Source organism: Asterias amurensis, chromosome 15 (genome assembly GCF_032118995.1).
Source record: "Asterias amurensis chromosome 15, ASM3211899v1".
Classification (NCBI taxonomy): Eukaryota; Metazoa; Echinodermata; class Asteroidea; order Forcipulatida; family Asteriidae; genus Asterias; species Asterias amurensis.
In genome coordinates, this window is record NC_092662.1 from 2,629,900 (window position 1) to 2,648,756 (window position 18,857).

The 18,857-nt window shown below is 38.9% G+C and overlaps 1 protein-coding gene across 3 annotated transcripts in view; it reads left to right on the forward strand.

The window, feature by feature from the left end:
• The first annotated feature begins 3,665 nt into the window (after window positions 1-3,665).
• The window catches only part of LOC139948145 (nuclear receptor subfamily 5 group A member 2-like), a 45,281-nt gene continuing 30,089 nt past the window's right edge, over window positions 3,666-18,857 (forward strand). For 2 of the 3 annotated variants that reach the window (XM_071946191.1, XM_071946193.1), the window contains exon 1: window positions 17,673-18,083. In XM_071946191.1, coding sequence (XP_071802292.1) covers window positions 17,990-18,083 — 94 coding nt within the window. In that variant the 5' untranslated portion in view covers window positions 17,673-17,989. Of the gene's footprint in view, window positions 4,280-17,672; window positions 18,084-18,857 lie in introns of those variants that run through there. The other variant, XM_071946194.1, reaches the window with a different exon arrangement.

Consider the following 18,857-nt stretch of genomic DNA (forward strand, 5'->3'; position numbering starts at 1 on the left):
CGACCGATCCAAGGCAACGTGTTCCTTTAATGTGTCCTATGCGTTCCCATTATTTGGTCCAATTATTCAAATCGGTTTCCCAAATCACTGATTCCTCTTTTCAAACAACAACGATATTGTTTTCATACACATCTCTTTAATTCTCCCCATGCAAGCAAGCAGAAGAAGCAGCAAATAATATACAAACCCCGTAGTGAGTATTATCGTTGTCAAATGAATCCTCGCATAGCAGGATTATCCCCAGTACAAACTCTATAAGCACTAAGCAGAGAGACGGCAGGAACGTGACCTGTTTACCCGTTATTAGCGAACCGTGTTCCGTCAAGTTCAAGGTCACAGCTACGGCGCGACAGCTGATGGTGACGACACTGCGCATAGACTAAGAAAGAAAGAGGGGGAAAAAATCAATCCGTGTGCGGAGTTTACTTCCAGTGCTGATTAAGCGTGTTTCTTGCACGCCGGACTAGTTGGCGCTTGTGGGTATTACAGCATGCATGAATTAAAACACACCCAATGGTTATGGGTACTGCTGCTGCTGCTGCTGCTGCATCATGGGGTGAAAGAAAATGCAGACGATCAGAGATGATTGGGTGGAAAGGCGGGAAAAAAATTGCGATCAGATTGTACTATGTGACGTCATTGGAAGGCATGCAACGCCAATCGTTTATTTCAGTGCCAGCCGTCGATTTCACAAAATTATTCCTAACTTAGGATTAATCTTATGACTTAGGACGAGTCCCAACTTTGAACTCGAGATAAGACGAGTCCTTACTCTTTGTGGTCCCACAATTGGCAAGGGTTGACGGTTGATATATTGCTGGACCTTCATCTCACTTATTTGATCGATGTTAGTTTCGACCTTTTTTTTATTGGGGTAGACCAGTTAATTAGAGGAAGGAAAAACATAGACCTCTGTGTGTCCACATTGGATACAACTCTTAACTTATACATCATCGAGTCATAGCGTTAGAGTCAGAATCAGAGAGCAGTAGCATGGATATCTCAAGAAAACTTCATCTTCCCCATTTACATTGACCACGCCCCCATTCCCCTTCCCTGACCTCAATCTCTTGACCTCTCGGACCCTGCACATCTCAACCCCCAAAACTACCGAAGCGTAAGATGTCTCCATGTCATCTTTATTATTTAGATTTCATCTTGTTGGCGAGAAGCCCTTCCCCCTTTTAGCTCGGCCCCAGCGGCCAGTCTATAGGATCCAGGGGCCAATCTCATAGAGCTGCGAAGCACAACAAATTGCTTAGCATGAAATTTCTTCCTTGATAAAAACAGCACACCAACCAAACTTCCATTTGTTGCATATTGCTTGTAATTCAGCTGTTGTTCACTTATCCTGAAAATAACGTGGAACATTGGTTGGTAATCCTGTTGTTATCAAGAAAGACATTTCATGCTAAGCAAATTTGTGTGGTTAGCAGCTCTTTGAAATTGGGCCCTGTACCGCTGGGCCGGTGTCAGATGCAATTGTGTCCTTCATGCAATATTGTCCGTTCTGGACACTTTTGCATATGCAATCGTGTCCGGGGCTATGCAAAAACCGTCCGGTGGACATGTTCATAACTGGACATGTCCGTCGACCAAGGACGTTTCACTTATTGCAATGACGGTTTTGCACGGGGCGGATACAATTGCATATGCAAATGTGTCCGGGCGGACACACTTCCAGCGTCCAGCGGACATTATTGCATATGCAATAATGTCCTCCGGATAGTATTGCATAGAGGACGTTATTGCATGCGACACCGGGCTGGGCTAACCAGCTGGGGCAGATTCTTGACCAGGAAGTACGTCATGCGTGCATCTATCTCTGGCCGCAGCATTCACGAACGAACACCAACCCTCAGAAATCTATGAGGATCATGCATGAATCGTTTCCTCATTTTGAAATGTTTGGGGTGAAAAATTATCCAGACCACTTCTAGGCGAAAAAACTCTCAAAATAGTTTATACTTTCAACAGTTACACACATTGTTGTTCATTAAGTTTTATGGTCATACATTTGTTGGAGCATTTACCGATTTATGACCCTCCTTTTAACCAATCCATGACCCAACAAATGTATAACTGGTATTTTTAGGCAAACTTTTATTAACCCCATTTATTGTTCCAATGTAATTCCACACAACCTTAGAAACTCACAAGTTCTTTCTCTTTTTAAAGGGAAGGTACACTATTGGTAATTGTCAAAGACCAGTGTTCTCACTTGGTGTATCCCAACATAAGCATAAAATAACAAGCCTGTAAAAATTTGAGCTCAATTGGTCATCGGAGTTGCGAGAAAATGATGAAAGGAAAAAACACCCTTGTTGGACGAATTTGTGTACTTTCAGATAGGAATAAAAGCTTTCTAGCTAGAAGTCTTTTATTATTTTAGTGCGAAATTACTTCTTTCTCAAAATCTATGCTACTTCAGAGGGAGCCGTTTCTCACAATGTTTTTTACTATCAACATCTCTCCAATGCTCGTTACAAAGTCAGTTTTTAAGTTAATATTTATTTTGAGTAATTACCAAACGTGTACCTTCCCTTTAAATCTGGCCTCTTTGGCCACTACTCACCAGCCAGTGATGATTAATTTGGATAGTACGGTTCTCCTGTATATTTTGATCATACTTGTGTAGTTTGTCATTTTTAAATTGAAGTTTTTCCTTCTTCCTTGTGATTTTGTTTACTTTGTATAGCATTTCTTTACTTATTTGGTTGTTTGCCTGTAGTTGTCCCTTGTCTTTCAGTTTTGATGTGTGAATAAGGTCCCATTTAGTGAACCGCTGGGCCTATTCGGGGTTTCCCCTTTTGCACAGATGTAATTTGTATGTGTTTGTGCAAAAAAGGTAATATAATTAAAATAATATAAATAAAATGAAAAATAATTAAATGATGCTTATTTTGCTAAGGTTTGGTCTAAACTTACCCATACACCGATGTGTGTAATAGCCCTAAAGTGATTGTTGAAAAATAATGTTTTTCCTTTTTTTCTTCATTACACTAAGGAGGTTTGGGAATTTAGTTTTGTGATTTATTCTCGTCAAAAGAATGTTTAATTTTCATGAAAAGTTCGTTTGAATCTCACCAGGTTTCAGGAAGTTCTAAAACACAACCGTTATATGCAATGTTTACTAGGCCGACACACTAAATAAACACTTCGCAGGAATTTTGTTAGAGATATACATGTACTTCTTCAGAGATTTAACATAGGACAAACATTTCATGTTCTCTCGAATTTGGTTTTGGATAACTTGGTTATCTTTGAACGCTCAAGAAAAGCACCTCAGTTTTTCTCAAACAGTTTTCAAACAAACAGGTTTTCTACAACATGCCCAAAGCCTAGTCCTTTTCTTTTTAACTTGAAGGAGTTTGTTGCCTACTTCTATTGTGAACATATAGTGATCATTGCCCGCTATATTCACCACAAATGCAATAATCATCGTATTGTATCAGCAGTTGTATGCGTGGCATTACAGGCTGAATGTAGTCGTGCATACAAAATAAAACTGCATTCTAAACAGGCGTTACGTAACAGTGTCTGGGATTTTTAAGCCGTGGCGTTTTATGTTTCTGCCCGCAGCACAACAGGGCTTTTCAGCATGCACGGTATCTATACGGCTGACCAAAGTGGGTGCCCGGATGCTGTACCCGGATTAAACAAGACTGTATGCCGTTGAGTGTGTGTTCTTTTATGGTGCACATCTTTTATGCAAAACAGGTTACTGTGGACTGCACTGGTCTGGCCCTTCTACACTGGTCTGGCAGACATATTGAAAGAGAAGAGACTGATAAAAAACCTAGACTGTAGTGTATCAATAGTGTGAGTTTGAGTCAGCTTCCCTGTTGAGAGCCATCAGCCGATGACCATTCGTAGCTGACCAGGTGACTCGGCCAAAATTCAACCTTGTAACGGTTGTTTTTAGCAGCTACAGTTAACTTCAAGGTTGAAGGGTCGTGAGCAACAGCTTAGGAGAAGCGAACTTTACTGTCCTGTCCCCTGGCAGAGTAGAGCAGGGAGGGATAAACCTGAAACTAAAGAGGACAGCTCGACTGGTCAAGAGAGTGTAGAAGAAGTACAGAGTTCGCGATAAACGAGCTGTTTTGGGAAAGTCCGACGAGATCCAACTGAACTCTCTCGGAAGAACTTGGTGCTGTGTGCCCGGATCTTGGTTGAAAATCAAGAAAGGGAGAATCTTTACCCTTCATCTAAGAAGGTCAGCCCATTAGCTTCAAGTTCAGACGTCTTTCTTTGAAGATCCAAGAGCTTTTTGGTGGAGGTAAGACCTACTGTAGATTTCAAACGATGATAATAATTGTGCAGTTACGTTTCGCAGCCGCCATGTTGTTTGAATGTACGGGTTATCACCACAATGCATAATTCACCTTAACTCGGAGGCGGAACTGTCTCACACCGAAGGTCTGGTGTCTGCCGCGCCTCTTCTTGAATGATAAAAAACGGGGTCTAATTTTGGCGCCATTCTTGTCCTAGCTCTATATCAGTGCTCGGCTTACAATGGGTTTTTAGAGGATTTTGACTTTTGCTTTCAGTAACAGGAAAGCATATTCTGCTAAATTTAGCACATTTGTTATGTGTTGTCTGTTTCGTTGTTTGTTTGTTTGTTGAAGGGCGGATCCTTTAGTCGAGGGTGACAGGCCGACACCCAGCCTGTCCTAAATTGATCACAATTTCATAGTTGTCTGTTTCTTATTTATGTCCTAGAATTTTGAAGGGCGTGTCCTTTTGTCATATGGTGACTTAGTGTCGGCACACACTAACTTGTCCTTAAACATTATTCGTATTCTATAAACACACAACGTACAATAATCTTTATAACATGGGAAAATGCACCCACTTTTTGTCATTCGTAATGAAATCAATTAGTATCAAATAAACTTAAATGAGATATTTTCTTCTTTCTCACTAAATACTTATGAATGGGAAACCAAACAGCTGAATTGCTCAGGCGAAAAACTGTTAGGCATCCATGTTGATTTTAGGTCACATAAATCAATGCTGATTGAATTAATTGAAGCGAGATAAATTATTATTTGTTTTGATTATTCTGAATGGTAAACATGATAAAAGCATTCATGCTCCTATTAATTAATGTCCCATTAACAACAGCGCGAAGTCACACCTGTTTTTTGTTTAATTTGATTTGACCATCTGTAAATAATTCTTAAATAGCTTTATGGATTGTTTTAATTGCTCGTTGCGATAATGTCTGTGTGTGACATGAACCTTTTAAGAATCTGTTTGTTTATAAAATAAAACAAATTAAACATTACAAAACTAGAACAGCGTTCTCCTGAACAGTGGTCCGCTGGCTATAAATGCCAGCTAAAAAAGCTGAGGACCCGTCATCAAAATGTAACAATTAAAATAATCTGAAAGTAATTAATTTTACTCGTCGATGTTGCAAAACGACGCTTAACATTTAAACGTTGTGTTACCCATACGCCCTGTGAAATTACTTCATGGTCGTATCGCATAAGTGACGTCATTGTATCCCTCCGTTTTTCTTGAAATCAGACGTTTATGAAAAAAGTGGTGTTTGGCTTGTTTCATTCATTTGTTCTATGCTTTAGTAGTTCTTTGTTCGCTTGTGTTTCTAGATGTTTGTTGTACGTCAATGGATCTAGAAACTTAGACACGTACATAGGTGGCGTCTGAAACCACGACCAAGTCACGTACGTTATGCATACATTGTCAGTGATCAGAAGAGCACCAGACTACTCTTTACCCTCCCAGCCTCACTTTCAGATGCATTGATTTGAATTGGAGAAGAAGAACAAAAATCGAAACTTACGTTCTCTGAACATTTCTTACTTTGCGTGTCAATCTTGCAACAAAACACAATTAACAAGTAAGAAATACCTTTGCGGTTTCTGTGTTTGTGTTCTTTTATTGTTTCTCTAAGCTCTCTTTATTGTTTCTCTAAGCTCTGAGAGCAAACGATGTGTAATGCGGTTCATCAATTAGCAATCCCTACATGCCGCTTCTCCGTTATCAAACGGTTCATGTATACTTTCTTAGCAGAAAGTGTAGAAGTATAGTATAGAAGTGCCCTTTTCAAGAAAAAAAAAACGCCCTTGCCCTCGCTCAGATCTGAAAAAGGGAGGTGGGGGAAGGGGGGGGGGGTTGGTTGTCGTTAGGTTCAACAGCCACGCTTCGAGTCAGCTAAAACCGGTGTCGGTTGTTGACACACCGACCAGTGTATTGTTGATCTATACGTGATGTCTAATTATGATCACCAATTGATCTTAATTAGTCTCAGGAACTGCCACGGCCACAAGACTTGACTTTTTTTCCTCTTTCGATTCTTGATTATATTAGTATGTCCTTTAAATAAGACTACGATGATGTCGATATTAATTAGTATCGATTCTCCTTTTTTTTTTTTTTTTTTTTGAAGTGGGGAGATAAACTTACTACCTAATGACAATGGGATGAGGGTTTTATTGTCTCAACAAAAACCAGAGATTCGTTAGTCAGTGATTATTACTGGGAGATATTTCCATTGATTTTTTGTGTGCCCCCCCCCCCCCCCGAATAAATCGTGACGGGTCTTTGTTGGATGGTCCTTGATTTCGCTGTGTGTTTTGACTGTACACTGTTACCGCACCAAGTTGGAGACGCACAAAAGACAACAAGCTGCCAGAAAACACAAAGGATCGTGGGGTTGTTTGGCTAATTAGCAGTGTCTTTGACAATCTGTATATTACAAGAAACCGCACCAAAAAATCAGTGCCCGTAATTTGACGGAAATGCAAGCCTTTTCTGGCTGGTGGCTGGCTCAATGGAACCATGGAACGAACCTGGCTTTCCTATGTTGAGCAAATAAACTAAACATGAACGCACCGTGGCCGGAACTTGTTGCACAGTGCTTTCCGTCGAAAGGGTTTTGACGGGGGGGGGGGGGGGGGGTGGTGAAGGCCTTCCACGAATTAAAGGCAGTGGACACTATTGGTAATTACTCAACATAATTATTAGCATACAACCTTTCTTGATTATGAATAATGGGGAGAGGTTGATAGTAAAAAACTTTGTGAGAAACGGCTCCCTCTGAAGTGATGTGGTTTTCGAGAAAGAAGTATTTTTCCACGAATTTGATTTCGAGACCTCAGATTTGGAATTATTGAGGTCTCGAAATCAAGCATCTAAAAGCACACAACTTCGCGTGACTAGGGTGTTTTTCTTTCATTTTTATCTTGCAACTTCGACGGCCGACTGAGCTCAAATTTTCACAGGTTTGTTATTGTATGCATATGTTGAGATGGTGGTTAGGGATGAGTGAGAAGTCTTGTCTAATAGTGTCCACTGTCTTTAAATTAATGGTGTAGCTTGTAACGACGCGCTAATGAGAGATAAATTGCCTAAGGCTTAAATACAAACAAAATACAAATACAAGTAAACATAAATATACCTAAAAACAATAAACAATGAAATTAAATAAATATATTGATACTTAATAAACAAAAGAATATAAAAAGTAAAAATAAAGTATTAGATTTTCTTCTTCAATTTGAGGTGCAGCCTAATGGCAATTTGTTTGCAGCTTGTGTAATCGTTATGTTGCTTTTCCACAAGGCCAATTTTGAAGTTAAATTTACGAAACAAAAAAATCTTTGAAATAATTAAAGATATCCGTTATTTTTTTTAAAGCATCTCTGATGTCATTCGCGTGAGCTTTACACTATTATTTACTACAATTGTTTCTATTTCTCACCCACATATACAAAGAACATTTCAAATCGCAGTGCCACTCCTGCAAATTTTCTTCAAACTTGCTTTGATAACTGCTAAGGAAACAATACCCTATTGTCCTTGGCTATGCAACGCAAGCTGTATCTCCCAACAGAGCGGTAACCCTTTGTCATCTTTTAATCTGTCCCGAGAATACAATAACAAAAGTGAGGAAGGTCGTTGTTTTTAGTTATGTCACAAGATGACCAACAATAACAAAGACCCAAAGCAACCTTGGCATTAAAAATCTACGCCCCATTTTTGCGACGCTGTGATTATCGAAGACCACACCATCAAGCAAGACGCGCAACTCATTTTCCAATATTTGTTCTTTAAATTAATGTGAACACAAGACAAGATAACCGGAATTGCTGCTGATCAAATTAGTAAACCACCATAATCTCCTTTTTGGTTTTGTTTATATCAAAATGGTATTGACTGTGGAACAGTATTTTTTTTATAATTTTATTTTTGCATTTTTTATTTTATTTTTTATATTTTTTATTGTGCCGGGGGGGGGGGGGTCTGATCGTCATTCTTCATGAATGAATTGTTCCGTCTGAATGATTTGATGATGGTGGAAGCTCGTCTGGTGAACTGTCTCATGTAATTGCTGAATGCTTGATGCCTTTTTGAATTGATGGCGGCACCAGACTCTGTGCCGAACGCTTTGATGTTACCGAGTTGATGGTGTGTGCACAATGCAGTTGTTATCAATACTAGTGTGTTGCATCATTGTGAACAGATAGTAATTTTTGAGTGAATGGTCCACTTTATATCAATGAGAACAAATTCTGTAAGGTTTTCGTTGAATCTCTTCGTTTTTGTATCGGTGTTCTCTTTAAACTATTGTCTTATAATTTATGTCCAGTATAAATGTATGTCAAATTGTGTCATTGTTTATGAAAATCTATTCCCTTTCCACTATATAAAGACATTCAGACGGTATGGTTTTTTGTGATTTTTTTTAAAGACAATTTCCACAGAATTCTTATAATACAACAAGTGGACACAATCAAGCAAGAATATTAAAAAACAAGAGGAATTTTCAAGGAGGAAAAAAAAACAATAGAAAAGGCATTTGTCCTATTGTGCTCCTCTATATAAAATACATTCAACACACCGGAGAAGACAAAACACAAAAATTACACGGTCGTATTTCAGAACTTACTTTTCTGGATTGGTTTCGATATTTGGTTGTTTTCCTACCCTGCTGGGGGTAGTCTACGTACTTCGCCTTGGAACATATTTCCTAGACTTTCCAAGACTTTGACCACATTATAGTCTTAGTGCAAGACGTTTCTCGTTTTCTTTAGTGTACACGGGGGTCGCGGCGGGCGCTGTATTGGCGAGTTGGCCGCGCTCTGCATGAAAGGAAAATGTGGAACGTCTTGCAACGAGCCTAACCACATAATATTGTGACCTTACTCAGGACCACGGGTGACCCAAGGCTACATACCAGTACGCCTAATATGTAGCGGTCACTCACAAACCGATGTCCTTCACCAACTTTTTGAGTAACTACATCGGAACAATAACCTCGAGTCTGTGGTCTTTTTTGTCAATCATTTTTTTTTTATTCAAGAAATGATTGACGTTTATGCTTTCTTTCTAGAAGAAATTTAACTCTTGCTTTTTAATAGGATGAGATTTGAGTTTCTGATTATGAGACAGTCTGTCAGTTAAATGATGCAAACACGGAGGAAAAAATTGTTCCATGGTTTAATCATGTGATTGTGATATGACTTTGTATTTGTTGTTTACTTTTGGGTTTTTTTCCCCTAAATTCGCCGTAGCACCATGTAAACCCTTAGAATGTGATTCAGGTCTCAGATTCCATAACTGCAATAACCTATCTTTCTGAGAGTTTGTATATACTCAGCGCCTTGAGTTCCTAGTTTGGTAGCTACGTGTGCTATATAAGACGTCGATATTATTATTATTATTACAAAGGAGTGTTGTGGGTTCGACTCCAATATTGTGCGGTCATATAACAAGTGAGACAGACCATTGAGCTTTAGCTCCTTGGTGAGACCATGCCCTGTGCTGAATACATTATCTGTCTACCCATTATGCATTGTATAATAAACGGTTCCAAATTATTTTCATGGACCAACTCGACCGATCCAAGGCAACGTGTTCCTTTTGTGAATACTGGCCGTCCCCATCACACACATGCTTTGAAGCCACTGGACACTCTTAGTAATTACTCAAAATAATTATTATCATAAAACCATTCTTGATTACGAGTAATGGGAGCTGTTGATAGTATAAAACATTGTGAGAAACGGCTTCGTCTGAAGTAACGTAGTTTTCGAGAAAGAATTCATTTTCCACGAACTTGATTTCGAGACCTCAGATTTAAAATTTGAGGTCTCGAAATCAACCATCCAAACGCACACAACTTTGTGTGACAAGGGTGTTTTTTCTTTCATTATTATCTCCTTTTTCTTTCATTATTATCTCCCAACTTCGATGACCGATTGAGCTTAAATTTTCACAGGTTTGTTATTTTATGTTGAGATACACCAAGTGAGAAGGCCGGTCTTTGACAATTACCAGTAGTGTCAACTGTCTTTAAAACAGAGATATTAACAGCTAGCGGGTACATCTTGAGGTGGTTATTTTACCATTGATGAATAGTTAAAATAGTATGTGCCAGGGTGCTATACCTCCGGTGCAAGCTCTCCAACAGGTACAAACAAACTGTCATTTCACGACGAAAAAAAAAAACATCTGGAAAGATCATTCCAAGCAACGTTGGCGGCCTTTTTTTTTTTTTTTTGCTATCATTGGCACCAGTAATGGTGTGATTTGTTGTGATTAGCACTTAATCTTATAGGGAAATACAAAAACTGCAATATTGGTGTGGAAGTCCAGCTTGGTCATCGGGTGGCCCAAACGGATGGCCGGATGCCCACGTGAGTCTCTTGTTTAAAGGCACTGGACACCTTTGTTAATATTGTCAAAGACCAGTGAGTCTTCTCACTTTGGTGTATCTCAACATATACATGTATGCATCAAATAACAAACATGTGAAAGTTTGTTCGCTACCGAGTAAGTTTTTATGCAAACAATTATTTCGAGTAATTACCAATAGTGTCCAGTACCTTTAAGCCGGAAACCAAGTGAAAAGAAAACTGATAAAGCTAGCATCCTGAAATTAAACACGACAACTACTTGAACAACATGCTGTTGTAGTTTACTTTCAGTGAATCACCTGGACCCAATTTCATAAAGATGTTCAGCAGAAAATAATGCTTGGTAAGTTTTCTTTGCTAAGCGGAAATTTTGTGGCACATCATTCACAACAATGTAAACTGAATTTGATTTTGGCTTGTATTGTAATCTGTTTCTGTTGAGCAATACTGTCCCGTGCTTAGCAAGGATTTGTGCTTGCATTACTGCCACTGATTTCATGAAGCATGTACAAACTTGCTAAGCAAAAACAAATATTAAATTCATTGAAATGAATATAAATACTAACATGACGAGCTGGTGGGCTTTGTCCACTCAACTCAAAGGCATACTCTTGGTATTGCTAATAGGCCTAACTTTCACTTGCTGTGCCCAACATTATGCATACAAAAATATAACAAACCTGTGAAATTTGGGGCTCAATTATGCAAGAAAGTTATTTACAAAGGGGATCACACCTGTGTTGTATTGTGTGCTTTCAGATCCCTTATAAATTACATGGCTTTCAAGCCTGAAGCCTGTCTCAGATACAATTTCTTGGATTACAAATTACTATTTCTCTTTTTAATGACCCCTCTGCCGTTTAAAGCCATTGGACGCTATTGGCAATTACTCAAAATGATTATCAGCATGAAACCTTACTTGCTAACAAGTAATGGGGGGAGGTTGATAGTATAAAACATTTTTAGAAACGACTCCCTGAAGTGACGTGGTTTTCAAGAAAGAAGTAATTTTCAATGAGCTTGATTTCGAGACCTCAAGTTTAGAATTTGGGGTCTCGAAATCAAGCATCTGAAAGCACACAACTTTGTGTGACAAGGTGGTTTTTTCTGTCATAGTTATCTCGCAACTCCGACGACCAATCCAGCTTAAATTTTCACCGGTTCGTTATTTTATGCATGATGTTGTACACCAAGTAAGAAGACTGGATTTTGACAATTACCAATACTGTCCACTGCCTTTAATGAATAATGATCCCATTGCCGTTTAACTAAGTTAGTAGGATCCATATAGGCCTACTATCTTGAAGAAAACCATACTGGGATAGTGAGTGCATCATGTATTAACGTCAGTGGTAATTAATTGTGCCAGTGCTGATAAACTAATTAGTAAAAGTAAAAGAAACCATAAACTTTTACAGAAGTTTGGAGTCAGTACTTAGAGGCACTGATTGGTAATTACTCAAAATAAAAGTTAGCATAAATAATTACTTGGTAACAAACACACAGAGCCTGGAGGGCTAGCTTCAGAAAAAATGGGGTCTTTTGACTTTCCCGGTCAGGTTTGCCTGACCCCGTGTCCAAGATTATCCCCGTTCTTTTTTTTTCCAAGAAATTTCAAAAGTCGGTCCTTCCCACACCCCATGGGTTTGCCCTTTTTGTGGTTACAAAGTTTACTCCGCATACTATAATGGTATCGCTTGAGGTCAGTTCACTAACGATGGTTCAAAGTCGAACGTCATCAATCGGTGCCAAGGCTTTCGCATTTCCAAAAACTTTTAGGAAGTCACAACTGCGCATGGTCGGCAAGCTCGCATCTGACGTCATTCTTGGTAGGAGTGCGTACCTCGGGGGTCAGAGGTCGCCGCTTTGTTGCACCGGGGACGCAGTTTACCCGGAAACTGATGTAGAAAACTGAGAAAGACAAATATTGTAGTGTCAGCGTTCTTTGTTGTTACGTCAGAGGTACAGTACGTGTTCAAGAAGAATCATTGCCATTTTAAGGGAAGTTTATACATACGTTTGGTAATCACTCTTTAAATTAATGGCAATAACAACTTTTGGTTTAGAAACCTTCAAGAGCTTTCGATAAAATACACCATTTTAAATAATTGCTTACACCGAAGCAATGTGGTTATGTGAAAAGATAACAGTTTTATGTCCCAACATTCGAATATGAGAAGCGCTGATGGGGCCTGCTTAACTTCACTAATGCTTCCCAGATTGTGTCTTTCTTTTTAGGGACCATTGTGCCTACGTGGACGTTAATCGCTCCGGACTTTCGGCGATATCAAAAAGGCGCAACCACCTTTTTGAAATGAAATGTTCACATCTTAGTTATTATTGTACCCATTACCTACGTATGGTATTAGGACAATCGAACGGTTCTAAAAACCTCAAGTTATACTTTGCCTGTATGCTCGAAGTCAGTAATGGAAACAATCAACTATTTTGATAAGAAAACCAAAATGCAGTTTCACTTTTAGTCGGTTGATGAAACTGTAGCTGCACCTTTATGTAGAAAGCTTTTTAGGAAACAAAGGAAGTGAAATTGTGGAGATTCCTTCAACAGATAACTTTTAATTGTTGTTCATAAACAAAATCCCATCCTCTTGTCAAAAACTGTTCGGAAATTCGCATAGACAGTAAGTCGGGACCGGTTGGTTTGAAATAACAAACCGCGGTGGAGTACCAATAGAAAAGCAATGTTTCAACCATAGAATGTGTGTGTTATTGGGCGGGAAATGCATGGGAACCAGCTATACTCCGTATCCAACCACTTGGCTCCATTGCCTGTGTATTTCCACTTAGCAGGAAATAACTTGCTCACCACAGAATGATGAAGGGAAACTTGAAATTAGCATGTTTGGTTTTTTTTTTTTTTTTTTTTTTTTTTTAAGGGGGGGGGGGGTAAAAAAACCTTGCTTTTCTGTCATTAACGAATTTACATGGAATTTGCATTGAAAATTCAGTCAAAAGCTCTAGTCATTAATTGTTTGTATACAATTCAAATTTGAAAACAAATGTAGCTTTCCGACACAGTCATGTTTAATTTCTGCTCAATATTAACCGGGAAGTAAAACACTGTTTCCTACGCCTGAAAGTGAAACATAATTTAGTTTTCGAGTGGCCGTCGTGAGGAACAAGTCATAAACAGTAAACTGTGAAAAAAGTACATTGACTTCATTTGTTTTCTTTTTCTTTTTTTTGTCTGCACATGCCCTTAACTTTTTAATAGAGAGGAAGAGGTTGTTTCGAAATTAGTGAACATACAGATTCTGGAGTTGTACTTTTGCATTTTCGTTTCACCCAGAGATCGGTAAATAGTTAAAGGCAGTGGACACTATTGGTAATTACTCAACATATTTATTAGCATAAAACCTTACTTGGTTAAAGCCATTGGACACTTTAGGTAAACAGTATTGTCCAATGGCCCACACTTCGTGTATCAAAACTTATATATAAAATAACAAACCTGTGAACATTTAGGCTCAATCGGTCATCGGAGTCGGGAGAAAAAAACGGGCAAACCCACCCTTGTTTCCCCACGTTTCGCCGTGTCATGACATGTATTAAAAACAAATACGTAATTCACAATTACCTTCTGTAAACCCTATAAATTATTTGTAAATCTGAGAACTTTTAATTGTTTTTCTGTACCGAAAGTGTATAATGGCTTTAAAACGAGCAATGGAGAGCTGTTGGCAGTATAAACCATTGTGACAAACGCTCCCGCTGAAGGAACGTAGTTTTCGAGAAAGAAGTCATTTTCCACGGATTTGATTTCGAGACTTCAGATTTAGAATTTCGAGACCTCAGATTTAGAATTTGGTCTACCAAGTAAGTTTTATGCAATAATTTTAGTAATGACCAATCATGTCCAGTGTCTTTAAGCATTGTGTTATTGATTAATGGGGAAACAATTATCTCGGAATCGATTTGTAATCAAAAGTCTAGTACCAATCGTGGAGCAAAGTGTGATTACTTTGTCTGCCAATATAATAAGCAATTAAAACAACATTTATAAAATGTATGAACAACTATTACACACCGCGTCGCTCGTGAGAACTTAAAATTTAAGTTCTCAAAGTTATGAGAGCATAGATATTGGGCAGAGTTTGAAATGAGTATATGACACGTTATGATGCTTCGTTAACGAACACCACCCACCATATGTTTGAGATAATTATTGAATGTGAACAGACGAAGATGCCCATGTGACTTACTTGCATCATCTCACCCTGTTCACACGCACGAGATAGATGTAGTAGCAGGGGTCCCATGTTTTTATTTTAGCACGGTGGTAATTGCACTTCTTGTGAAAGGGCAACCATGTTTGGACTGTTGTCCAAGGTACTATGTGAATGTTCTTTACAGGCTTTTTCACACGGGATCAATTTAGCAGGGGTCCCTTGTTTTATTTTAGCACGGTTGTGTAATTTTTGCTTCGTGTGAAAGGACAATGATGCTTGGAGTGTCCAAGTTCCCTATAGTGAAACATTCTTAAACCTTTTGTTGTCTTTTGACACGTATATATTATTTTGTAAAATGTTTCAACCTTGTTATAATTTAGCAAGGAACCCTTGCTGAATTGCTCTCATGTGAAAAGGGGCTTTATACTGTCACCCGCCCTTTCATTCTTAAGATATTGTTTACCCCATCCACATCATTCATCACTCCCTCCTTTTGTGAATCCTCCAATCTCCACCCCCTCCACCCATCTCCCGCATTCTTGTTCTCCCCCTTCCTCCTCCTCCTCCTCCTCCTCCTCCTCCTCCTCCTCAATGTCTTTAAGACCCCAAACTGCCTCCTCGATCTGCCAACATGATTTTTCTCCGTGATACTGGGTCGTTCCTAGATGTACACGAGCGATAACTTTATCTCCTCTGTATACCCTGTAAGACCCCATCACGATAATTCCACAGGACCGCTAGCTATAAGCGGTGTCAAGATTAAAGTGTGTGTTGTCACGCAAAAAGTGCAAGACTCGATCGTATAATGTATAACTTGCCTCTCTCTCTCTGGAGACGAAGCCTGCAGCCTCCACAAACATAAATTACATGGAATTTCCTATCCATGCTTGTGTGGAACAAATTGCCATATCAGGAGTTAAAGTTCTTAGTGGGGTTTTTTGTCGGTGAACGATTTCCCCTATGTATAGCAGAGCAAAATGCCTCTTGTATCCGTTCCTATACAGTCTCCATTTTGCTATCAGTGTTTATACAAAACACCAGCTCGCTTATTGTTTTGTCATTTTGTAGATTTTCCAGAATTGTGAACCAACAATCGCCATTTCCCCTTCCCCCCCCAAAAAAAAAAAATCATAAAAAAAAAAAAAAAATAGATTATGGGTTAGTAAATAATGTATTGTCTGGCCTTCACTTATGGTCTGAAATTTGCTATCTTTAAATAATACCCTTTGGGGGTTCGATATATTTAAAAGATTATCTCGTTTTGATCAAATTTGCGATCAAATAACGATTGCTACTATAAGTGGCCTGATAAGGACCAAGGAGTGTGAACAAGTGTTGAATATTTCATCAAAATGAGTTGGTTTTGTTGTCATCAATTTTCTTCAGGAGGGAATCGTCTTAATCAAATATGCTGCCATCTTTCATGTAGAAGAAAGTTTGATTTTCGCGCCCAAAGATATCAAAATGACAATTTAATTTTTCCATGAGGAAAACATTTTACGGAACCCACTTTTTCTTTAGAGTTTTGATGAGATGGGGTATAATTAGGTCATTACCCAGTGAATGGTTTACTTTCTATGCTGAGCACATCAAAATGCTACACAACATGTATCAATTGCTATTAAAAAAAAAACATTTGCTTCTCATTATTTGCATTCAGCGTGCAAAAAAAACAAATTATTGTCTTTAGTTGTTTTGCCACTCCTGAGAAAGTGCTGGCCAAAACCGATCACTGTTTTGATCTCCTTAAATATTGTCAACACTATACGATGTATTTTACTTTTAATTTATTGGTGTTGTTAGGGCTGTATGATATTGTGAAGGAAGAATGTCCAGCATGGCTGGGTGTAAAACCTAGGTTGATCAATTGGTGTGGATTTGAAGACGGTTTTGTGCACCTTTTGTTGTACTGTTAAAAATAAATCGCCTAGTTGTGAGCTCACATTACAGCGCCCTCATTGTTGAGCCTGTCCATTTTTTTATCAGGACAATTATTTCAAACCGAACCACTGAGTCGTGAAAAAAATGAATTTCAATCTCATGATTGACCTACAATATTAAATGATATTGATTAATTTTTAGACGGAGCTGCTTATTAAATAAAAGTACTTCAGTAAGAAATCAGGGATTGCACTTGAATTAATTTGAAATAATATTTTATTTAAAATTATTTTGTAAAAACTTAACCACCGCAAATTTGTTTATATGTTTATTGTCTGTAATTTTACGGATATTCGTATAAAACTCAAAACTGCCTCTTTCGTGGTCGTAGAAGTCATTAGAGTGGGGTTTAATTTGACTCATTGCGGGTTTTGGCCATGTCCGGACGCCGATCAATCAAACACACCGTAGCATTCTGATATTTTGTTTTGCGCTCACTATTTTTTTCCTCGTGTAGCCATGGTGAATGAGCGAGTTTACTTTTCTGCACGAACAAAACAACACATCTAACTGACAAATTTCGCCCTTTTTATAATCAACTAGACGTCCCCCATCCCGCAATAACAACGAGCCGAATGATAACTGGCACATCCTCACAAAATACACGATCTGGGAATCGCATTTTTATGTCAGCTCGCTATCCCTCTCTTTATAGCTCTGTTATGTTCGATGACGCGTTTGACGTATAGCCCCACAACTCCGGGGGCAGCAAGTTTGATAAACGCGCCTGCGCATTGGGGACGTCCTTTCACGTATCCTTGGCGGTTGGCTTGCACACATACACTGTACACGCTGTATGCATGGAGCACCCGTACACTGTGTACAAGGAAGAAAAGACTATAAAGCCTTTACGCTAGTAGTGAGCGGTACATTTACTTACTATAAGGTAGCTGCTAAACATGCGTACGGACGTTTGAGAATCACGCATCCGCACAACGCACATGGGTTTGTCAACACCCTAGCCTTAGCCACTAGACCACACCACAACACACGGCGAGCCCCCGACCAGGGACCCGGCCAGCAGCACCCCAAAGTTATATAAAACAGGGAGCTTATAGTAACTTCCGAAGCAATTTGGCTACCAAGGATAGTGGAAACTTCCGATTTGTACCCCTAGATCTCCAATCGTCTGGGCATCTTTCCCCTCTCGAGTTTCGACTGAGGGAAACCTCAAATTTGATATTTACGATGCCTATGCTACCAGAGCAGGTTGACTACCTGTTTCCAACGCACCCAGCTCTGGACGAATACGGGGAGGCTACCCTAGACAACGTCAGTAAAGGTAAGTTGCGCTCCTTGACAAACCTCAGCTCAAAAAAAACACAAACTCCACCAAATCCCTCTCAATACTTTATTCCAGCTTTTGCAAACCTCAAAGCGCAGCTTAGCAGTTTTGTTTCGTGCAAGTCAGAACTTGCCGCCAAATGAAATTTAAAAGTGTCTTGCAAAATATGGTAAATATCTGTTGTGGTTTTGCGCTCCCCTGTGGGAGTCCACACGGCCGGGGTAAAGTGTACATCGCCCAATTACGGTAACAAATAGTATTTTAGTGTAAATATTAAGGCTTGTGTGTAGGTGCAACTTGACCACATGCTGGTTTAAGAGTTTGTAGTAAAGAATTTGATGTGTTTTGTAAGTGGAAGTGTTTTGTTTCTGGTCTTTTTTTAAAAAGTCAAATGTTGGCCTGGAATTGTTTTTTTTTTTGAGGACGCATTTTGCCTTGAAAGGTGTTTTGGTAACCGGGTCGTGTCGCTAGCACCACCATATTATTCTCGACTCTATTTTATGTTTGTTATGTAAGTATTCTAATTTTCAATAATGGTTTTATAATCTCAATTTTAATTTTGAAAGTTTTCATAACTAGAACTCTTCTTTTTATTCAATACATTGTTGACCCTTGCTGATTTTTGTTCGATGAAATGTTTAGAAAGAAACTCGGTAGATATAAAGCTAACTTAGGAAAAAAAGAGATGTATGATGGACGTCACAGCTGAGAGTTTGATGCTACTTTTTTTATTGAAAAGTAATGAATTAAGGTGTGGTTTGAAGGTTCGAG